Here is a 19,779-nt window from a genome sequence, read left to right as displayed (position 1 = left end):
TAATGTGGAGGGAATGTACTTTCAATATTAGTTTAACATATGTCGCTCCCTGGAATATTCCATTAACAAATCATATTTTATTTTCTAATAATTAATTAAGCTCATTTTGCTTTTTACCCCCTTGATTTTTTTCATCTTCCAATATATCTGACAGAAACTCTAACCAAATATAGTGGCATTGTGATGTTTACAATCAACATATTTTACCGGGCACGGCTACCACTCAGAAGAAGGACATTCCTGTACTTACTGAATGTTTCTATTGTAATTTAAGATGAAATGATATGAAACTAAAAAGCACATCCAATTTTGTGTTGTCTTTTTATTTATTTTTTTATTTTCGGTCAGTTGTGCATCACTAAAGGATTCACAAAATGTAGTTGATAGTACAAAGTGGCAGTATTTACTGAACAAACTGACAATGCACGCATGCAGATGTTTGCACCTGTTATCATACAGTGTGATCTAATCCACTAGACAGGGTAACGTCATCTCATCCTGTTGACAGGCAAAGCAATGGCAGCCACGAGTAGAAGACAAGAGATGTTGGAGTAGTATTCGTAATATTCAGTTGTAAATATACAGAGCAGGCGTTATTTGAACAGAATTGACCCATGAATGAGTGGGTAATCGTTTTATATTTTTAGGACGATACTTGTCTTGGCAAAACTGCGCTAAAATTGCAATCACAAACACTAATTTCTCAAATTCAACTCTATGTTTACGTTTCGAGCGAAGGGTAACGTGATCACGAATTTGATTGGCTGCGGGTAAGCGCTTCCTGGATGTGGATGGCGGCTCATTGGTCGTATTTTATGGAGGGGGCGGCGCTTCGTGTTGCTACATTACATTACAGCTTTTGTCGCTATTCGGGCAGCTGCACACTGGAAAGTCCCTGACAGCCAGGGAGGTTTCAGTCAGGAAAACCGCGGTTAGCTTTGTCATTTTAAATGAGGGATATTATTATTTTCTTCGCTCGACTGTGCCTGTGAATATAAGATTCTGCGAGGCTGTTTCATTCGTGAATTTCCAGCCAACCGAGTAGATGCTCCCCCTGCGAGTGCTAGCTGGTGTTAGCAGGCTCGCTCTTTGTGTGGCTAGCTGCTAGCTGAGATGTTTTGTTGTTGTTGAGCTGAGCAGCCCTCCCGTCGTCTGGGAGAGGAGATTCATCAGCTGTGTATGGAAAAACGCCCTCTCGACACCCTTCTCATCCACTGACATTTTTTGTGTGAAAGTCCCCCGTGAACTCCCACAGTTGAAAACGTTTGTAAAGCGACGCCAAGGCAGGGGAGAGTTTGACCGAAGAGGAAGGAGATGGGAAACTGTTTGAAATCTCCGACCTCGGATGATATCTCACTGCTACATGAGTCTCAGTCGGACCGGGCCAGCTACGGCGACGGCGCTGACCCCGACCAGGAGCCACCGCCCCCCTATCAGGTAACTTTGACCAGGTGTATGAACCACACAAGATTACACGCCATTGGGTTTTTCCTCATATAAGCTTAACCAAATTCATTAAACGCCTGGAAGTTTAAATGTCATGGCGATGTGTGGCATGCATGGCCCAGTTTGCTAATTTTATTGACAGGAGAAGACATTAAGAAACTGATGTTAAATCAGACATATGCGAGGCTGGATCAGCCGTTTACTGTTCCACAGCATCACCCCACTGACCCCGTCCCTTCATGGCTTTGGCACTAATCCGCTTTGTTATCCGAAGGTCTCCTGTCTCTGTCTCTGTCTACCATTTCCCTGAAGTCACTTTATGATTCATCCTTCACTGATATGACATCTCTTGCGATCTCCTTCATCAAACACACTCAGCCATGTATTATTGGCTCATAGGAAGTGGGGATAAAGTGAGACACACGGATGTCTATTATGGCCTGTCGCTCACTTTAACAGTATAAACTGTTATTTAATGGACCTGAGGCCAAACCCCAGTTCTCCATTAAAGGGCAACTCTCATAACTTTCTCAGCTTCGTCTTTCACTGACCTCCTCCAGGCCAGCAACTTTGTTTGTCTGCTGTCCCTATTTCCTGAATTAGATCATCTACAAACAGACCAGGTCATGCTGTAGCTGTAAATATGATTCATGGTGTAACCCTTCTCTTGTGTGTTTCTCTATGTTGAGAGCCAGCTGGTATTCGTTATGTAAGGCATTGGCAGAGTTTGCCTGTTACTGGGTTAAGCTCAGCCTTATCTGTAGATTTAAGATAAGTGTTTTTTTAAGGCATGGGAAACTGAAGGCGATCTCCGGTCAGTATGACATGAGAGCTCTTATTGTAGAAGGTTACTTAAGTCTACATTTCAGATTAATTGGTCTGTAACCAAGTTTACAATCTTCTTGTTAACCATTTACAGCACAGTTGAAATCATAAAGTGAAAAATTTTGCCTGCAGTCTTTGTCTGTCATTTGAAAAGCAAAATTTGACATTGATTGTCTTTAAAGTTAATGCTATATTTTATTAAATATATGAAAATTAGATGTAAAAAATTAAAGTTGAACAACACAAAAATAATCATTGGTTTCCGCTTTCAAGATCTAAGGCACGCCATATAAAGGAAATTACCCATAAATCTAAAATACTTTTACTAACTATTGGGCACCTGTTAATGTTGACATGTTACTAATTGGCACCAGGGTATTTATTGGCTCTTAATAGACCTCACTCATCACCTTTATTAGGTGATGGTTCTTATATTTTGTGTAATTGTCAATACGTCAAACTATAAAGATATCAGACATGTTTGGTAGTATCAGGGTGGTCCTGATGAGCCTGTGAGTAGTTCAGGGGGCTTCAGACTGAATCTTCGGACACCTCACATCATCAGATGATCTCTGACGAACAGCAGGTTGGACACTGCACTAGTTTATTTGAAAGACTAAAAATTAACAATAAATATCTGCTACTAACCCATTAAAAATGCACATACAACAGAGTTGTGTCATTGCCATTGGGTGCCATACTCCCTCACAACAAGTGTGTGCAGGCTTATAACACTGAAAGCATTCTTGCTCTTTCGAGAGTACAGTAATCATGTATTTGGTCAGTTTCACTGCACATGCTATGAGAGACTGGTAAGAGATGCACAGTAATATTGGCACATGACCGGTATCAGCCCATAAAGGCTATAGACGTTTCTGTTGATAAGAAAGGCCAATATGATAATGCTTGACAGGAATGATGAAAAAATACAATATTGTGAAAAAAATAATGGCCTTGCACATGTCCGATTACTGGTCTTTAATGCTACTTGCGGTTTCCTGCTGGTTGAACACTCAGTTTGGACCATCAGAGAAGGACCAGTTCTCTCCCCAGTTTGTCCCTCTCATGTATCAGCAGACATCAGGGACAAAAATTATTAACCAGCTATGTTTGAGCAAAACAGTGGGTTGTTTTAAAACACGTCCTGTTGTTCTAATGATATTTTCAGAATCCTCAAAGACTCCTCGAACAGTCTGGATGGAAAAAATGTTTTTTAAGTCAGATGTATTCTAATTCATGAGAGGCACAAACTGGGGTTAGGTCAGCTCACACAAACATAAAACTTCTTGGTCGTACCACAGAGACGAGACAGTTAGAAATTCTGATTCATCTCTGTCATTTATTATCAGTGGGATGTCACTCACGCTCGGCCTGCATTTGAGTCATTTACAGATAATATCTGAATAGGGCCGGGTGTCCTTGTTATGCATCCTTGTCCAGGTTGCTACAAGTATGTCATGTCTGGCATACAACAGTGTGTAATTAGGCCAAAGCAGCCAGCTCTGGTATGATAAAGGAGCTTTAGTGTAAAGAATGACACACACACATTGTGCAGTTTCCATAGAGGTGCTCTGACTAATCCTTCAGTTGTGTTGAGAAAGTCTCCACGTAGTTTGTTTGTACTGACAGAGTTTCACAAGAGGGTTAACTAACTAGTTAAAACCTACTTATAAAGGGCTCTTTCAGACCTGCCAGCTCTTTTCTCCCTGGTGACCACAGTAATCAGCACCTTCACCGTCTGAACCCTCCCCAAGAACACAGAACACATTTTTGTGTGCTCTCAGTTCAGATTAACACACTTTGGAAGTGCTGTGTGTGTTAGAAGAAGGACTAAAGCCTCCGCTATACTCAATTTGAGACTGAATTTGGCATTTTCTTAAAGTCTTCAAGACTATGCAAATGCAAGTTTACTCACTGCACTGGAGGTCTGAGAGTGAATTTTGCTTGGTGAAAAGCGTGATGCCGGAAATCTCAACAGTGAAATCCAAAACAAAGATAACATTAGCTTCGCCTGGGCTTGAGTTGCAGAAAATGAACTCTGAAGAAAGACAAAGATGGATGAAACCCAGTATTGTTTTGCAGCCCAAAAAAAAGACAAGAAAAAGACAGAAAGGGAAATGGGATGAGTGCATCTTTGTCTTGGTGTCTTGTGACAAACAAAAGAGGATTTTACTTTTGAAATCCTCCTTTCATTTCATTTGAAATACCACAAATTCCTAGAGTAACTTGATGTAATGTATTATATTGAACAAGTTAAGGATTCTTTGTGAATTATTTGCCCTATGTATTTGATATGTAGGCCAGGATTCAAGCCTGAACATATTATCATGGCTGGCGTCTGTTGTTATCTGACCTGAAGGTGTCAACTGAAAGAGACAACACTAAGGTAGCCCCCTGGGTATTTAGGGAGCAGGTATAGAGGATTTCTGTCCAAGTTGCCTTGACTCACTTTGCCATAACAGTCATTCCTGGGTGGAAATTTTATCAACGTTAAGTGTAAATCATTGAACTAATTATGTTTTTGAACTACTGTTGGAGACAGTGCATTACATAATGTTGAATGACACTGAACATTCCTGTTGACTGGAGGCTTAGACACATCGATGCCGTGTTCTTTGTGCACATGGACAGTTTAGCTGCAAGCCAGTCTTCAGACACTCGCCCTGAGTTTGGTCGACATCTGCCGAAATGAATTTCTCCATCACATTGACACCAATCAGACTGTGTTTCCTAGGAATCCACAGTCAGCGATGAATCAGAGTAGGGTGAATTCCAGCATCTGGAGTCCGTCCGCCACCCGGCCCGAGGCTGCTTCAGTGCTGTTTGAGTAATTTCCTGGCCGAAGAGAGGCAATGCTGAGAATGGCATCTGCAAGGCTGAAGGCCAACTTAAGTCATGGGTCGATCAAAGCAAGGGCTGCTGTTCACAGAAATCTTAATAGACATTTTACAATGAATGCCACAATCTAGATGTTGACCTTACTCTTAGTAAGACAATTTTTATGATTATCACTTAGTGCATTTTTAAGTAATTTTGTTTTGGCTCATGTTGACACTTCCATAATGTTTGAATCATAAATGACAGTCAGTACAGGAAGGAAAATACTTTTTATAACATCACAATAACTCTCTATTGCATTTTGTGGCTATAGGCACAAAGAGTGGCATGTTTTATTGTTCACATTATTTCTACGTAGCATAGCTCCTCCATTAAAGCCAGAAGCACTCCGATTGTATGTAAGCTTATGACAAAATGACCCAACTTCTCACATGATCTATCGTCTCAGTGAACAATTTCTTAATGAGTTTATGGTCTATATCGCTAGTGTCAAGTCCTCTTCAATACAGCACGTTTGAGTTAAATAGATTTATTGTCTATTTATCTCTACGTAGTACCACTAAACACAAATTCATCCTTTAGCTTCGATTAGCCGTTTAGCTGTGATTGACATGTTGCTACCAGAGTATGTCCTTGGACTCTCAGTCAGCTGTGACCTAGCTTGAGTTAATTTGAGCATAAAAGATATTGATATGGAAGTCTGATGCTGTCGATTCAGCAGTCTTAATTAGATTATTATCAGAATATTGCAGTCCATATTAATAAGGTCCGCGTAGACAAGGGAAAAATGGATGGGTGGATGTTGAAAGCTAAGTGGATGAGATCAGCCCTCTGAGCCTACCACTTAGGCTGGCGGGCCATTAAATGTCTTGTCAAAATGTTTTCAAAGTGAACGAGTGTGTGTGTGAGTTATGCTCATGTTTGTTTCGTATCAATTGTGGGGGCTAAAAGGCAGAGGGAGGTGCGGTTCGGTCTGTGCTCCTAATATTGTGTGTGTGTGTGTGTGTGTGGGGCATCCAACATGCTGTGTGTTGAGTGTGGTGATTTGGAAAGCAGCTGGTGAGACGAGTGCTGACTCATTGCTGTGGGACTGAGCAACCAGAGATAAGGCACCCCTGTGTGTTTGCATTTGAGAGAGAGAGAGAGAGAGAGAGTGTGTGCCTGTATGTGCAGGCATTTCACCTCCTGGTGTGGCTTGTAATGCCCCCGTTTCCCCTGAAAGCCTTGGAGATGGGAGCAGTTGTACAGGAGTTTTTCATGATCAGGTTCAGTTTTCACAAACGTCTTTATGCAGCTGTCACCTAGCTTTATAGTCAAACCTTCTTGGCTGGAACACCTAGCCCATTTAAAAGAAATGTTTCACTGTTTTTTGTGTGTTTGCATGAAGCTGAACTTGATAATACGCTTCAGTTTTCAGCCCTTTTCCCCCTTTTTCTTTCACTTTTGTGTGAAAATGAGGCCCAGAGGGTGAAAAAGGATCTAAAACATGTCAAACAAGCACCTGCAGCTCTGCTCAAGGGCCAAGTCCCCTTTCAGATGGTTCAGTTGAGTAGGGGGTAAACACCCTTGACTGTAGTAGATACACTTACAATTGAAGAGCATCGAGTCTGTCAAGCAACTGTAATGCTGTCAGGAGTTGAGGGCTTGCAGTCAGCAGTTTGCTTTTGGCTCAGCTAGCTTGGTCCGTAGAAGAAATGGGGAGAAAAAGTTTTCTTAAGAGGTGGTTTGTAATTAGCTATCAAATCTGAGGTGGAGAGGAGGGAGGGCGGAGGGGAGCTGTCCAGTTAATAACTCAACTGGCAACCCGAAGGAGGTATATATGATGTTTGCAGGTGTCGGTTTGTAATAAGTCAGTGTAAACAAGAAGTGAATTACAGGTGTGAAGTGCTCTCACTAGGTTACTAAGAGCAAGGAGGTGGGGGTTTTTCAAGTCATTCTTGTAGGTTATGCTGCAGTCTGAGACAGCAGGAAAATAGTGAGACTTTCTCAGGTGAGTAACATGTCGAGGTGATAAGTTCAACCCAAGTGAATCTGACTTCACCACAGGTGTTACTACGTCACTGCAAGCAGACGTGGTGTTGACTTTTAGCCTTCTAAGGCAGCCCCTTGTGACAGATTACCGAGCGTCTTGTCCTAATATGGTAGCAGAAGCATTTTGGAGGCGGTGCTGACAAACAAGCCATTGTGCTGCAGGTCAGTGACACAGTCTGTGGGTTTTGCCAGACACACAGTCACATAGAGGCTGCTGTTCCTTAGTACTCGACACAAGGACCAGGACTTGATTAACTCTTTTAACAGTTGGCCGCACTAACTCATACAGTCAGTGGGGTCCCAGTGGTTTTGGTCATTATGTTATTATTTACTCACGCCTAAGTGATACGATGAGGGCTTATATAAAGTGTTGCAGGCTGTCATAACTTATGGCTGTACTTGTACATAAATGAAACATATTAACTTCACAAACTTTTATTGAACTACTGTTGATACTTCCAAACTTCCTGTTTTACCAGGCTGATGAAGTCATGCGATACAAGCATACTGTTACCAACGCACGATCAGCCTGCGCTGTTATCGCATCAACAAACACATCCTGTGATGCTTATGTCCATCCTTCTCCCATTGTTGCATGCGCATGTTGGAGTGATCAGCTGAGTGCATGCTGGCCTGTATTGTTTGCAGGTGTCCGCAGGTCTTGTTCAAAGATATTGTTACTTTGCCGTCCCCAGACAAAGGGTTAAGATTTCAGAGCCTGCTAACGCTTCATGTTTCTGGGGTCTCTTCCTCTAAAGTGCACACGACGCTGCTTGGGTTTCACAAAAGGTAACATGACGTTTGGCAAGTAGAAGTTTCCTGTTCTGGATGAAATTAAGATTTCGAAGATTTGCAGACAAAAACGGAGCATATAAAGAGAACCGTGACAATACGAATGCATTATTTTGTATTGCTGTATTTGAACCACGTGTTCAAAACAGGAATTTTGCCCAGTCATCATGCTGCCCGTCTGAAGCCCCTTTCCCACATTCACAAAAGCTCTGGCCACTCTGGTATGTCGGCTTTATGTGGGCACAGCCGGCAGCAATGATTTGAAATTGTTTTCCGACAGTGGCAGTCTGCCAGCTCAGGACCAATTCTGTAAAATGTTACATCATGACTTGAGTGGGAATAAAGCAGTAATATTCCCAGAATACGAAAACATGCAAGAGGCTACATCTTGCAGTTTTTATTACAGTTCAAAGTGACCCTATCTCTAGAAAGCACATGGGTAAACCTGTTGGTTCAAAGCCGTGTATTCACCCTGCGAAGGCATACCTGTGAAGATTTTCGTGATATTCTACCCAAAATATTTTCCTTTTAGCCTCTCATGCTAACAATTTGCAGGTTAGAAAAGTGGCTGTTAACTGTTGACTCATTCCCAGAGAACAGAAGCTTGAATTTTGACAGCACCAAGTTCCTAAATCATTGAGATGACGAAGGGAATTACAAAATTACAAACAGTGGGGCAGACACAGTTGTTCAACTGTCAACAAAGATTCAGTTAGGCAGCCATGCATATATTCAGCACTGTGCAGCTGTTGTTATTTTCCAACATGTTTTAGTTCTCCAGCTCTTTAGTTCTGTGTGTGTTGCACCTAGCTACCCAACCTAGAGGCAGAAATGAGCGTGCGTGCAGAAACAAGCCTGCCCGATGTGTGTCACTCATCCCCGAGGTCGCTCAAGCCCTCGGCCCCCAACAATTTGCTGCTGTTAATGGACGAAACATGTCCGAAATTTCACTCAACTCGGTGTGAGACTTTCCTCCTCATTGGCATTCACCTCCTGCCTCACTTGTTTGTTCTCTCTCTCTCCAATCTGCAGACTGGAGTCGTTTTATCCTTCCTCTTCTTCTTATTGAAGGTCTACCTGGCAGTGATGGCTCCTCGACATGCACACTCCCTCACCGTGTTCGCAATTCAATATTCTTTTCATGATGTAAAATTTAGATACTGACTTTTAATTGCTTGAAAAACATATACATTGGAAAATATCCATCTGTCTTTTAATATCACTCGATGAAATTATGGTATAGGGTTATATGGTGGCATATTCACAGCCTAGGGTTGGCAGGTATGGCATCTGCTCTCATTTGTCCTACATTCTTCACCTTCCTTCCCTCACACCACCATTAGTAGTCTGGACCTGGCAGGCGGACAGTTTTGGCAGCCTGCAGTGTGCTTGGCAGAGAAAACCAGGCTCTGCACTTTGCTATCTCCCCCCTCCCCCAGTCCCACTTTCACCTCGCCTACTCCCTCTGTCTCCCTCTCCATCTCTATGATTGCTGTCCTTCTGGTCAACCTGAGGTCACACAATGAACAGTTGTCACAGCCCAGCTGACACGCCATGTATGAAGGAAGGGCAAGGCATATGACAACAATTACACTGCTGACCACTGCACAGTTAAACACTCACACAGAGCACAGCTGCTGCCCCCCTGTGAGGCCCTGTCCATAGCTTTTTATTCCTGCTGCTGTCTGTTTTTGAGATGAGCGAAAGGAGAGGCTGTCAGAGGAGCAGCAGACAGCCTCATCTACTGAAGTTATGCTGACTCATGGCTTAAAATGCTGTGTTGCCGAGAGGCTGACTGCTACGTAGCACAGACATCTCCTTTCTGTTTTACTTTTCAAGACTTAAAATATTAATAAGTTTTAAGTTTTAATATTGCAATACTTTGCAATATTATTCTCCTCAATCTCCTCAAATCTCCTCAAAAGTTCTTCTTAATCTTATCACATATTCCAGTATTTTGTTACCTTAAGGCTTGATAGTGATATTGAGACTGTATTTCAAGGATGACTGTCTACACAATATATTAACACAATAAGATTTTTGATGAAAAATCATCAGTAATGTGGATATGATGTTAAAAGCAAGTATTAGAACATGTAGAGCAGTAGTAGGATCAGATAATGACATCACTGTACTGTAATGCAGCCTTTAAAACCAGGAACAAAACTTATCATCATAAAACGATATAGCAATGAAGCTTTGATTACAAGCCTACTAGAGTCGGGCCATGTCTACAGAATTGGCATATGATGAAATCCACAGGGAAACATCGCGACAGGTGTGGCCCTGTCGGACAAGTGTCCAGAACATCCCTGTGCCAGGTTCAAAGGTGTCGATTCAACATGTCCGTACCAGTGACCTACAACTACCACTATTGCCCTTGGCCATGTTGCGATTTTGTTAATATTTGGATTAATTTTGCAGCCATAATTGCAAGCTAACCAATAGAAATAGTCTGTGCTCATTGCAAAGTAATTCACCAGAAGCATGCACTGTGCTTGACTGGCCAGGTTGTGGGATAGGTTGCAGGAAAGTTGTTCCAGGGTAAACCAAATTGCCAGATGACCCTGACCCAGACTCTTTGTTCAAAACAATGGCAGGGATCTGCTTTTGGTCGGCAGTTCAGTTGCGTAATCCCCGAAATAGCTGGGACAGAACATATGACAGACAGAATTGTCCAAATTGAAGCAGCCAATGCAGAGATATCTTGACTCTTCAACCCTAGAATGGGACCAGCTCCAAATACACTGGATTGTCAGTTTCCCACAAAGCAGTCTGCATGTCATATTTATTTATTTATTTATATGGTTACTATGCACATCTTTTGAGTGCCACAGTTTATAACACATGCTCTCTGCTCCTGGATGTAGGCTGGGATGTCCCTGATGACATCATCGGGGTTCTTTTTGTCAGGCTTTGGAAAGCTTTCTCAGGGTCACAGAAGACAACATACAATAGAAGAGTTTCTGGTGATAGGTAATTTCCCCTGTGGAGGATGCTAAAAAAAAACCAGGCAACACAGAGAGGTCCTCAATAGAACCAGTGTTGGTTTGTCCGCTCTGGGCTACTGTTGAAACATGGAAATGCAACATGGCAGACCCTCTCCCTCTGTAGAACAACAGTTCTGTTCAGGTGATGACCCACTCATGAAAAACATGATCATGAAAACAATGAGACAAAGCTTTAGTAATTATTTTAGCTGCATTTTTGTGCAGGTACATCAGTAATGGCGGTTAGCAGACATGGTGTTAGAGGGTGCATATGTGTTGCTATACTGCCATGGCCTGTATGGTCTCCAGCTGCAGTCATTCAAGTGCTTGGTGTTTTGTGTCAAAAGGTTATCTGGAGTGTGGATATACAGGTGGTAAATGAGGGAGCTGACTTAATGGCATTAGAGCGGACTTAGCCTAATCCATGACCTGGCTGTTGGATCCTTCCAGTTGCATGACATGAAGGTCAGGCCTTTGTAGGATCAAGTGGGCTGAAAAATGTCGGCTGCTCGGTGAGGAAGAGGAGGAACTGTGAGTCACGCTGCAAGAGATCGCAATGACTGAGAATGCACCAGGATACAGGGAGGAAGTCATAGACCGCAGAGTGAGAGAGACCAGTGAATAGAAAGTTAAAGACACTTAGAGACGGTGGCGTTACACAAGACAGAGAAGAGAAATGGATGCATACTCGTGTTCCCCCAAATGCATGTTCTTGCTATTGCTTGTGGACCGACGATCAGAACAAACAACAGTGAGTCGATCAATCTGTCTTATCAAGGCCAGTTCTCGGAAACCTTGATCATCCTGTTCTTGCAAGAAATTAAAGCACGTTGATGCAAGTTAATGTTGAAATAGTTGCAGATTACTTTCCCGTCTAAATGTTTCAGCTCTGTTTGTGTTATACCAGTTTTTCTAGTTCTGTTTGTTTTTTGCATTTCAGTTTTTTTCTGTTTGTGCAACTGTTTGAGAATGGTAGGGTGTTAGGCATGCACATGGCCAACAAGTCATCTGTTGCTCAAAATATCTAGGGGTAAAAACTTCCAGTGTAATATACAGCTTAGATTTGAGGTGTGGTATTATTATGACTCTTTCTGTTCATTCTCATTATGATCTAATATGGAAACCTACATACTTTCAGTGCACTCTAAACTCTGACTCATGTGGTTTTGTGCGCCAATATGTAAACATTACGTACAGACATAATGAAGATCCCTGACGAGGCACTTTTCTTGGCCAGTTTCAGTTGGTTTACTCCTGTTGAACAAAGTGTAGAGAGACACAGAGGTTTTTGTTGCTTTAAGGTTTGCTGCAGGAGAGCATCAACTTTCCATGTAAAGTTATGGTTGGACCGATGAAAATGAAGAGGAAAGTTGAAAGACTAGTTGTTTCCTGCTCTGAGCAGTCAGTAATGTCTTCATAGTTAAAGTAGTTGATGGCTGACTCTCAGAGCCTGGCTCTCTCTGAATGTTTTCAATGAAATTCTTTCATTTTACATGAAAATACCTGTATCAAAGTTAAGTGAAATCATTTGATTCATAAATCGTTTCATAAATCAGGCCTGTATGACACCAACAATGAAAGTACAGCAGCTCTCTGCTGCAGGGGCTGTTTGGACAAGACTTAGGGAAACACTACCACCTACTGACTGTGATCATAATCCCACAACATGGCACACAGAAACACTGTTGGATAGAAATGAATCACTGATTACGTCAGTTATTGACAATAGTTAGTGTGAGTGTTTGTGTCCTGTGAGCCTTTCGGTATGAGAGGTATAATTACATATTAAAACAAAGACTGCTAAATGAAGAACTCTCCCAGTCAACTGAGTGCTGTCATTATGTAGTGAGGGAATTACATACTAGTGTTTGCCAGTATTATAGTGACGGGTGGTGATTAATCGATCACAGTGTTCAAATCAATGCTAATATCCCACTTAATTGAACATGTTTGGGACCTGGTCAAATTAACGATTCATAAGCTGCTAGACCCGGCTTCTCTTCCACTGAAAGTGGTAACAATAACAGTGACTTCTGCTTTTGATATTGGAGAGAGATTCACTAATCCGGTCTCAGAATACTAGTCTGCTTTGTGTGTTCAAAGTCGTCTTGCCCCTTTTGCCACAAACCAGACATCCAACCTCCAGCTTGCTCTTTTTTATATCTCCACATCGGCCATAGCCATGGGCGGATTGTTTTTCTATCACATTCTTGTAAATGCAGTATCTCAGGAATGCCCTGAGGGAACTTATTCTAATTTCATAGAAGAAAAATGTTGAACTTTGAGCCAAGGATGAGCTGATTAGATTTTGGTGCTCAAAGGTCAAGGTTTAAGTCAATCGCTTGTTTTTTTTAATGTGAAAATGTTTATATTGTTTGTTCTAAGTTGTTGTTTGTGTGAAACTTTTTATGCTGCTGTCTTGGCACGAACTGTTTTGTAAAAAAGATTCTCAATCTCAGTGGGGATTTTCCTGGTAAAATAAAGGTTAAAATGAAAATGAAATAAAAAAGGCTAGTAGCTTAGGAACAGAAGTTAAGATGGTGACTGTATTTCACAAATTTCCAAATTGGTCACGCTTATCTGGGGGGGCCAACCTGTGTATACTGTAACGTAGCTGGCCCATGGAGCCATACAACCACAGCAAGTTATGAGTATTTCTTTGTAAACACCTACATACTATTTTTTTTATATTACAGGCTAAAGACAGGTGTTTAACTTTTTTTATTTTTGATGTCATCTCCCCTCTGTCAATCTTCAGGAGCAGATCCATGTGCCTGTCTATCACCCGACACCCAGCCAAGCCCGACTGGCCACTCAGCTGACAGAGGAAGAGCAGGTCCGCATTGCCCAGCGCATCGGACTCATCCAGCACCTCCCGAAGGGTGTGTACGACCCAGGACGGGACGGCTCTGAGAAGAAGATCAGAGAGTGAGTAGAAAACTCTGGATGGCCAGCCCTGCAGTGAAGAAATCTTTTTTTAGAGCAGTAGTCTGGGCATAAGTGGATTGTTTACAGGTCTGCAAAAATACTTTTAACTAGAATTCTCTAAATACACTGTCTGAAAGCAGGGGCCGCTGTGGCTTAGTGGGTAGAGCGGGTCGTCACTGGAAGGTAACTGGTTTGTGCAGGCTGCTGAACCCCAAATTGCTCCTGATGAGCAGTTGGTGCTTTGCATGGCCGCCATCAGTGTATGAATTTGTGTGTGAATGGGTGAATGCGGCATGTATTGTAAAGCTCTTTGAGCGGTCAGTAGACTGGAAAAGCGCTATAAAAATGCAAGACAAGGATTAAAAAGTAATCGATGACATAGATTCTGAGCTCGCCAGCTAAAGTTAGCAGCAGTTAGCAGTTAATTTAGTAACAAGTATGGCTATCTGTTCGACAGGTAACTCAGAAAATCACTTGAGTTGAAAGTTGAGACAGAGCAGCTGGACGACATCAGACCATCATGAAATATAATCCAGTTTCACCAACATAGTTGATAGAGTGTAACATTGTGCTTCAAAGCATTACTCACTTTTTAAGGGAGATTGTACCCGCACTCACACAAGTTACACTCACAGGTGTGCAAGGGCACAGAGTGGGTATGACAAAGATACCATTCACCCTTTTCTGTTCCCTTCAGGATAAAAAAGGGACTTTTCAACTGGCACCTTTTGGCCATGTCCATGCCCAGGGTGGTGCACCCTCTTCATCCCTTTTTTGTAGCTTCTCTAGTGTCTCTGTTGGTACTCTCAGATATCTGCTGAATTTTACTGTTATAAAATGATCTCTTCATTCCTTATGATCTCTTCTACCTGTCACAGAAATGTTGTTAATTTACTTTTGGTAAAAATCCACACATTTCCTGATGTATATTAAAACATTCTAAATAACAAAATAATGGAATATCATGTACTTTTATTGTAAGGAATTTACAGGGAAGTAAAGGTGTGGTTCCCTAAATTAATCAAGCTTCGTTAACGGCTGCTCTTTGATAGTAATTTGGCCTTTTCAGGTTTCTTTTTTCTAAAAAAAAAAAAGGATGGATATAGTGAGTGTCTGTGTTCATCTTCACAGGTGTGTCATCTGTATGATGGACTTTGTGTATGGGGACCCGATCCGGTTCCTGCCTTGCATGCACATCTACCACATGGACTGTATAGACGACTGGCTGATGAGATCCTTCACCTGCCCCTCCTGCATGGAGCCTGTGGACGCCGCACTGCTTTCCTCCTACGAGACCAACTGACACACAAACACACATGCCCACAGACACCTGTGGACTAGACTGAACACACATGTGCACACACACACACGCAATATGCACACAACTTCCATCTTTTTAACCTGTATCCTGGAGTAGTTAAAGGGTGATATAAAGCAATGAAGATGTAACTTTGTGTGTGTGCACGTGTGAATGTGTGTGTGGGTGTGGGTGTAAGTGAGGGTGTGAGTGAGCGCACACGTGTGTATGTGCGTGCGACACAAGTTCCTCATTTGGCCTGCTGGACAGGATTGGAGGAATGAACTCAGTGTCGGTGTTAAGGACGAGCAGGAAGGAGCCGCATTGAGGGAAGGAGGATACAGATGAGAGGATTCAAGCGTAAGGGGAAGTCAAGGGGAATGGGTGACGGTTAACTGGTATGATTAAGAAACCTTTCCAAGATCCGCTTTTATACACGCTTCTACACACACTTTGTTTATTTAATCACCGTCATTGAAAAGAGCGTCGACAGAATGCAGGAGGAACGGACGTTTGACCACCGTCATTAGGCTGCAGACTGTGTTTGTTGGACTGCTGAAGCCTAATTACTATAATGTCATACTGCAGCACAAAGGGAAAGAAACGCCCTTCAGATGGTCTGCCGGCTGCTTTGATGCGTCTCCACACAGACAGTCACACAAGCTGCAAATACTGCCACACGTGCAGATGACGTGATCTGAAGACAGCTTAAGATGGACATCGGACCCACGACTGCGAACATCAGATATATTCTGCAGACACACCACAGGCCTGCACTTGGCCTCCAGCCATCTGTCTGTACAGATCTTTTAGGAGGAAAAAAACAAGTTTGCTCAGTTGATCGATTGATTGTCCAGTGGCTTCGTGAAATCTGTTCTGTGTTTTATTTTGTCCACCAGTTCAAGGGCTTGGTCGAAGCAGTGTTTACCAATTACACAAATGTGGCCAATGGATATACAGTGAGTGCTTCAGTCACTATTTTGATGGATTGCTGGTATACCTTTTCTGTAAAGCCTCATGACAGTTAGGATTATTGGATCAAGCACAAGATCAGTTGACAAACCATTGATACAAATCAGAGACATTTGCACTTATTAATCAGACTGGTGACAAGAGTTGATCATATGCATTCAGTAATGGTATGTGATCTGCGTTATCTACTTTCTTATTACCATTGCAGTGACTTGTAATCAAAGCCGCTGTTTCTGTTTAACAGGAGTGGAATATAATTTATTACTGGTGACATTAACCAAACTACTGAACTAATCTCAAGTTTGGCGTCCCTGTTATTGTCCAAGTCGAGGACAGAAACAAAAACAACATGCACAAAGCTGGGCTCATTGATGTCTTTGCATTATAAAGAGATACTTTACACATTTATGCACTTGCAGCATTCATTTCATTCAGCATCCTGTTTTATGGCAAAACCGGATCTTAAGCAAATATTGCAGCTAAAGCCGTTAACACAAGCAAGTGCCAGCATCAAGAGGACACTGGAGGTGGAAAATGAATCTGTTTATGAGTTTTCTGGAATGTGTTTATGACTGTGGACGCTTATTTACCCGATGTAGACAGAATCAGCTGTTTCTGACTTGCATCTCCAGATTAGAAAGCCCATCTTTCTATCCATTTTTATTAGAGCCTGACAGATACTGAATTTGTGGTGCTGATACCGATATTGGAGAGTTAAAACATTCTGATCTTGATATATTGGCCAGAATTCTTTTTTTTAACACCAAATATAAACAGGAACACATGTTTTTTTATGCTCACATCAAGTTTAGGCCTCAGTCCAAACAGTCTCCTCACCACATTTTAAAATCACAAGAGTCACCCTGTTTACTATTAAAGCACAAAGAAATTCAGTTATCTTTTCCGCCTCCCTGCAAAGTAACTTTGGCCTGTAGCTGAGCCTGTAACACTTTGAATTATGCAGGAAATTGTAAAGCATTTGAGCTCCCCCTGCATATAAAGCAGGCATGATCCGACATAGTTGAAAACATGCCTTTTATTGATCTGTGTATATACCTGTGTGTGCGTGTTTGTATTAGGCTTTATGGCCTTTTCTGTGTGTGTGAGAAATATTGGGGGGGTTTAAGCACCTTAGTCTTTGGACAGTGCTTTAATCGCCGTAACTCTTTATGTTGTACATTGTCCACCATCAGCAAGGTGGAGCCTCATGGCCTTAGGTTACACATGAGCAAAGGGTTGGCATCAGCTGCTAAAAATGTGAAGCACAGTCCAGTTGATGACAAGTAACAAGAAGATGGGTTGATTATACGCAGACAGCACTGCTGCTGAGCGGTCATTGTACATGTCCTGTCATCAAGAATACAAAAGGTTTGTCCAGAGCATTATCACAAAGCTAATTAATTAATTATCAGTGTAATGTGGTGTTTGGGTTTCTCTCACATCAACTGGCTGTCTTCCAAAGAAGTTCTAGAGGACTGCTCAGCCGGTCTTCCCTCAGCTAAAATCAGCACTCTCCAACAGGGGGGCAGGTTTGGACACAAAGGACATTTTTGCAGACTTTCGATCTCAGTCTGGAGCCAGTTAAAGGCTGGGTGGGGACTGGTTGAAAAAAAAAAAAGTTAAACCAACCGCTGTGTATGTGTGTTTGTATCTGCCAAGATTCCGCAGAAGAGTTTAGTTATAAAGAATGGAATCCACAAAGCTATGTAAACCTTGATCAGTGGGGCACTTTGTGGGCGGCGAACATTGTGCTGACACTTCTGGTTATAAAAGTGCTCACATCCCAGGAAAATGACTCATGGGTGTCACCGCTGATGGTCTGACATTCACCAACAATGAAACAGCTGCACAAACCCTTACTTCATCGCAGGCCAGATAGACTTCTCTCTGGGTCTCTCTTTGAATCCTGGCAGAGACTTATTTATTGAAAATGTTCAGACTCACATGAGTGAGGAAGTGAATGCTGCTTTGGGGTGGACTTTCTGCTTTCGGTTCAGGATTGAACATCAAGGTTTGCTCATACGTGAATGGGGTATGTATGTTGTATGTATGTGTCTGGATGCTTGTTAGACCTTTTCTTGTTTGTAAGTATAAATATGCATATGCTATGTACTATGGGCAAATAATAAATAGACATTGCAACAGAACTTAACTGCCAGTGGGTGTGATTGATTTCCTGTGTGCACACTAGAAAGGGAAGGATGTAGTTTTGGGCTTTCTTATTTCGGAAATAGGAACGGCTTACAAGCGACAGGACACATGAATACATCATGTGATGATGATGTAATTTTAGATATTACATCTAAAACTGATATTTAAGGGCTGTCACTTTGACTTCAGATAGGTGGTAGGACATCCATAATATGGCATCAAATTGATTAAATAAGATAAATTACCATGACCATTTTCCCTCTGCTCTTCTTTAAATGTGCTCTCATAAAGTGTATGGGCACTGTTTTTGTTTTGTTTTTTTTGTTTTTTTCAGAGGTCATCCTGTTTAAAGAATCTCCATAACAATAGCCTAAAGGCATTTTTGAACAACAAAGGCCATTGATGTCTAGCTTGACATATTTCGAAATTGCAAAACTCCTGAAAAAATAAATAACAACGTGGTGAAGTTAGTTTTCAGTGGGATACTCGACACAAATATAAATACGCATACATATATTCTGATTGAACCAGTAATTTGACACGGAGGCCTTCTGCGCCTCTGATTGGACAGGATCAGGAGGACGGTGACCTCCTCCCTGGCCTCGCGCCCTATTAATTGCTGTGTTGGAATATAACTAAAGTACATTTACTCAAGTACTGCACTTAAATACAAATCGGAGGTACCCGTACTTTACTGGAGTATTTCAATTGTGTGCCATGAGGTACTTTGCAGAGCGCATGCTGTCTCTGAGCCAAAGCTGCACATTTATAAATTATCTTACATATTCTTTTTCTTCGCGTGGACGACTGGATTAAAATGAATCGGCCGACCTAAAGAAACCTGCACAATAAATATGTCAATATTTACTTATATGCTTTTAATGTGTACTTTTGATACCTATGAAGCCTTCGTTGAATATCAGATACTTTAAGATTTGTTCTTTCCTCTAAATGACTGCATACATGACGCGATACTAATTTATTTAACATGTATTTTTTAAAAGCTTCCATGGAGCCTAATGCGACCCCAATGGCTCCAAATCCGAAGTCAACCTAATATTAATATTACCCTCACTGATCGAACTGGACACGCATCTTCTTGTTGGACCATCAAAACCAACATATATTTCCAAGTGGCGTGTCCTGTTTTTTTTTTTCCCCCTCCAATGTAACAATGCGTTTCGGTGTATGATTTTGTGTTAGGGGGTCGCATTACAATACAACAGTTGAAAGAAACTGACATTATTTTCTAGTTCCACCTTTTCAGTTCTTTCATCAAAAATGTCTCACACCTATTGGTGATTGCCCACCGTGCGATTCTTTTATTTTCCATAAATATCTTAATGGAAAACAGTGGAAGTAATAGCGTCCATCTAACATGACACACATCTATTTTAGCACTTTTAGATATGTAATTTTTTTTTTTTAAAAAAAGCTACTATGTAAGTACTAGATGCATATATACTGTAATGGAGATACAAATAGCAAAAACCCCACCAAAATCCAATG

At 41.7% G+C, this 19,779-nt stretch overlaps 1 protein-coding gene across 1 annotated transcript; it reads left to right on the top strand.

The window, feature by feature from the left end:
• Nucleotides 1-839: 839 nt before the first annotated feature.
• Nucleotides 840-18,266, top strand: rnf11b (ring finger protein 11b). The gene is made up of 3 exons (XM_037114723.1): nt 840-1,437; nt 13,681-13,850; nt 14,982-18,266. Exons 1-3 carry the CDS (start codon nt 1,315-1,317, stop codon nt 15,151-15,153), a joined length of 465 nt encoding a protein of 154 aa, XP_036970618.1. The 5' UTR covers nt 840-1,314; the 3' UTR covers nt 15,154-18,266.
• Nucleotides 18,267-19,779: the final 1,513 nt, after the last annotated feature.

Source organism: Acanthopagrus latus, chromosome 11, assembly GCF_904848185.1.
Source record: "Acanthopagrus latus isolate v.2019 chromosome 11, fAcaLat1.1, whole genome shotgun sequence".
Lineage (NCBI taxonomy): Eukaryota > Metazoa > Chordata > Actinopteri > Spariformes > Sparidae > Acanthopagrus > Acanthopagrus latus.
This window is presented reverse-complemented; position numbering and strand designations above follow the sequence as displayed.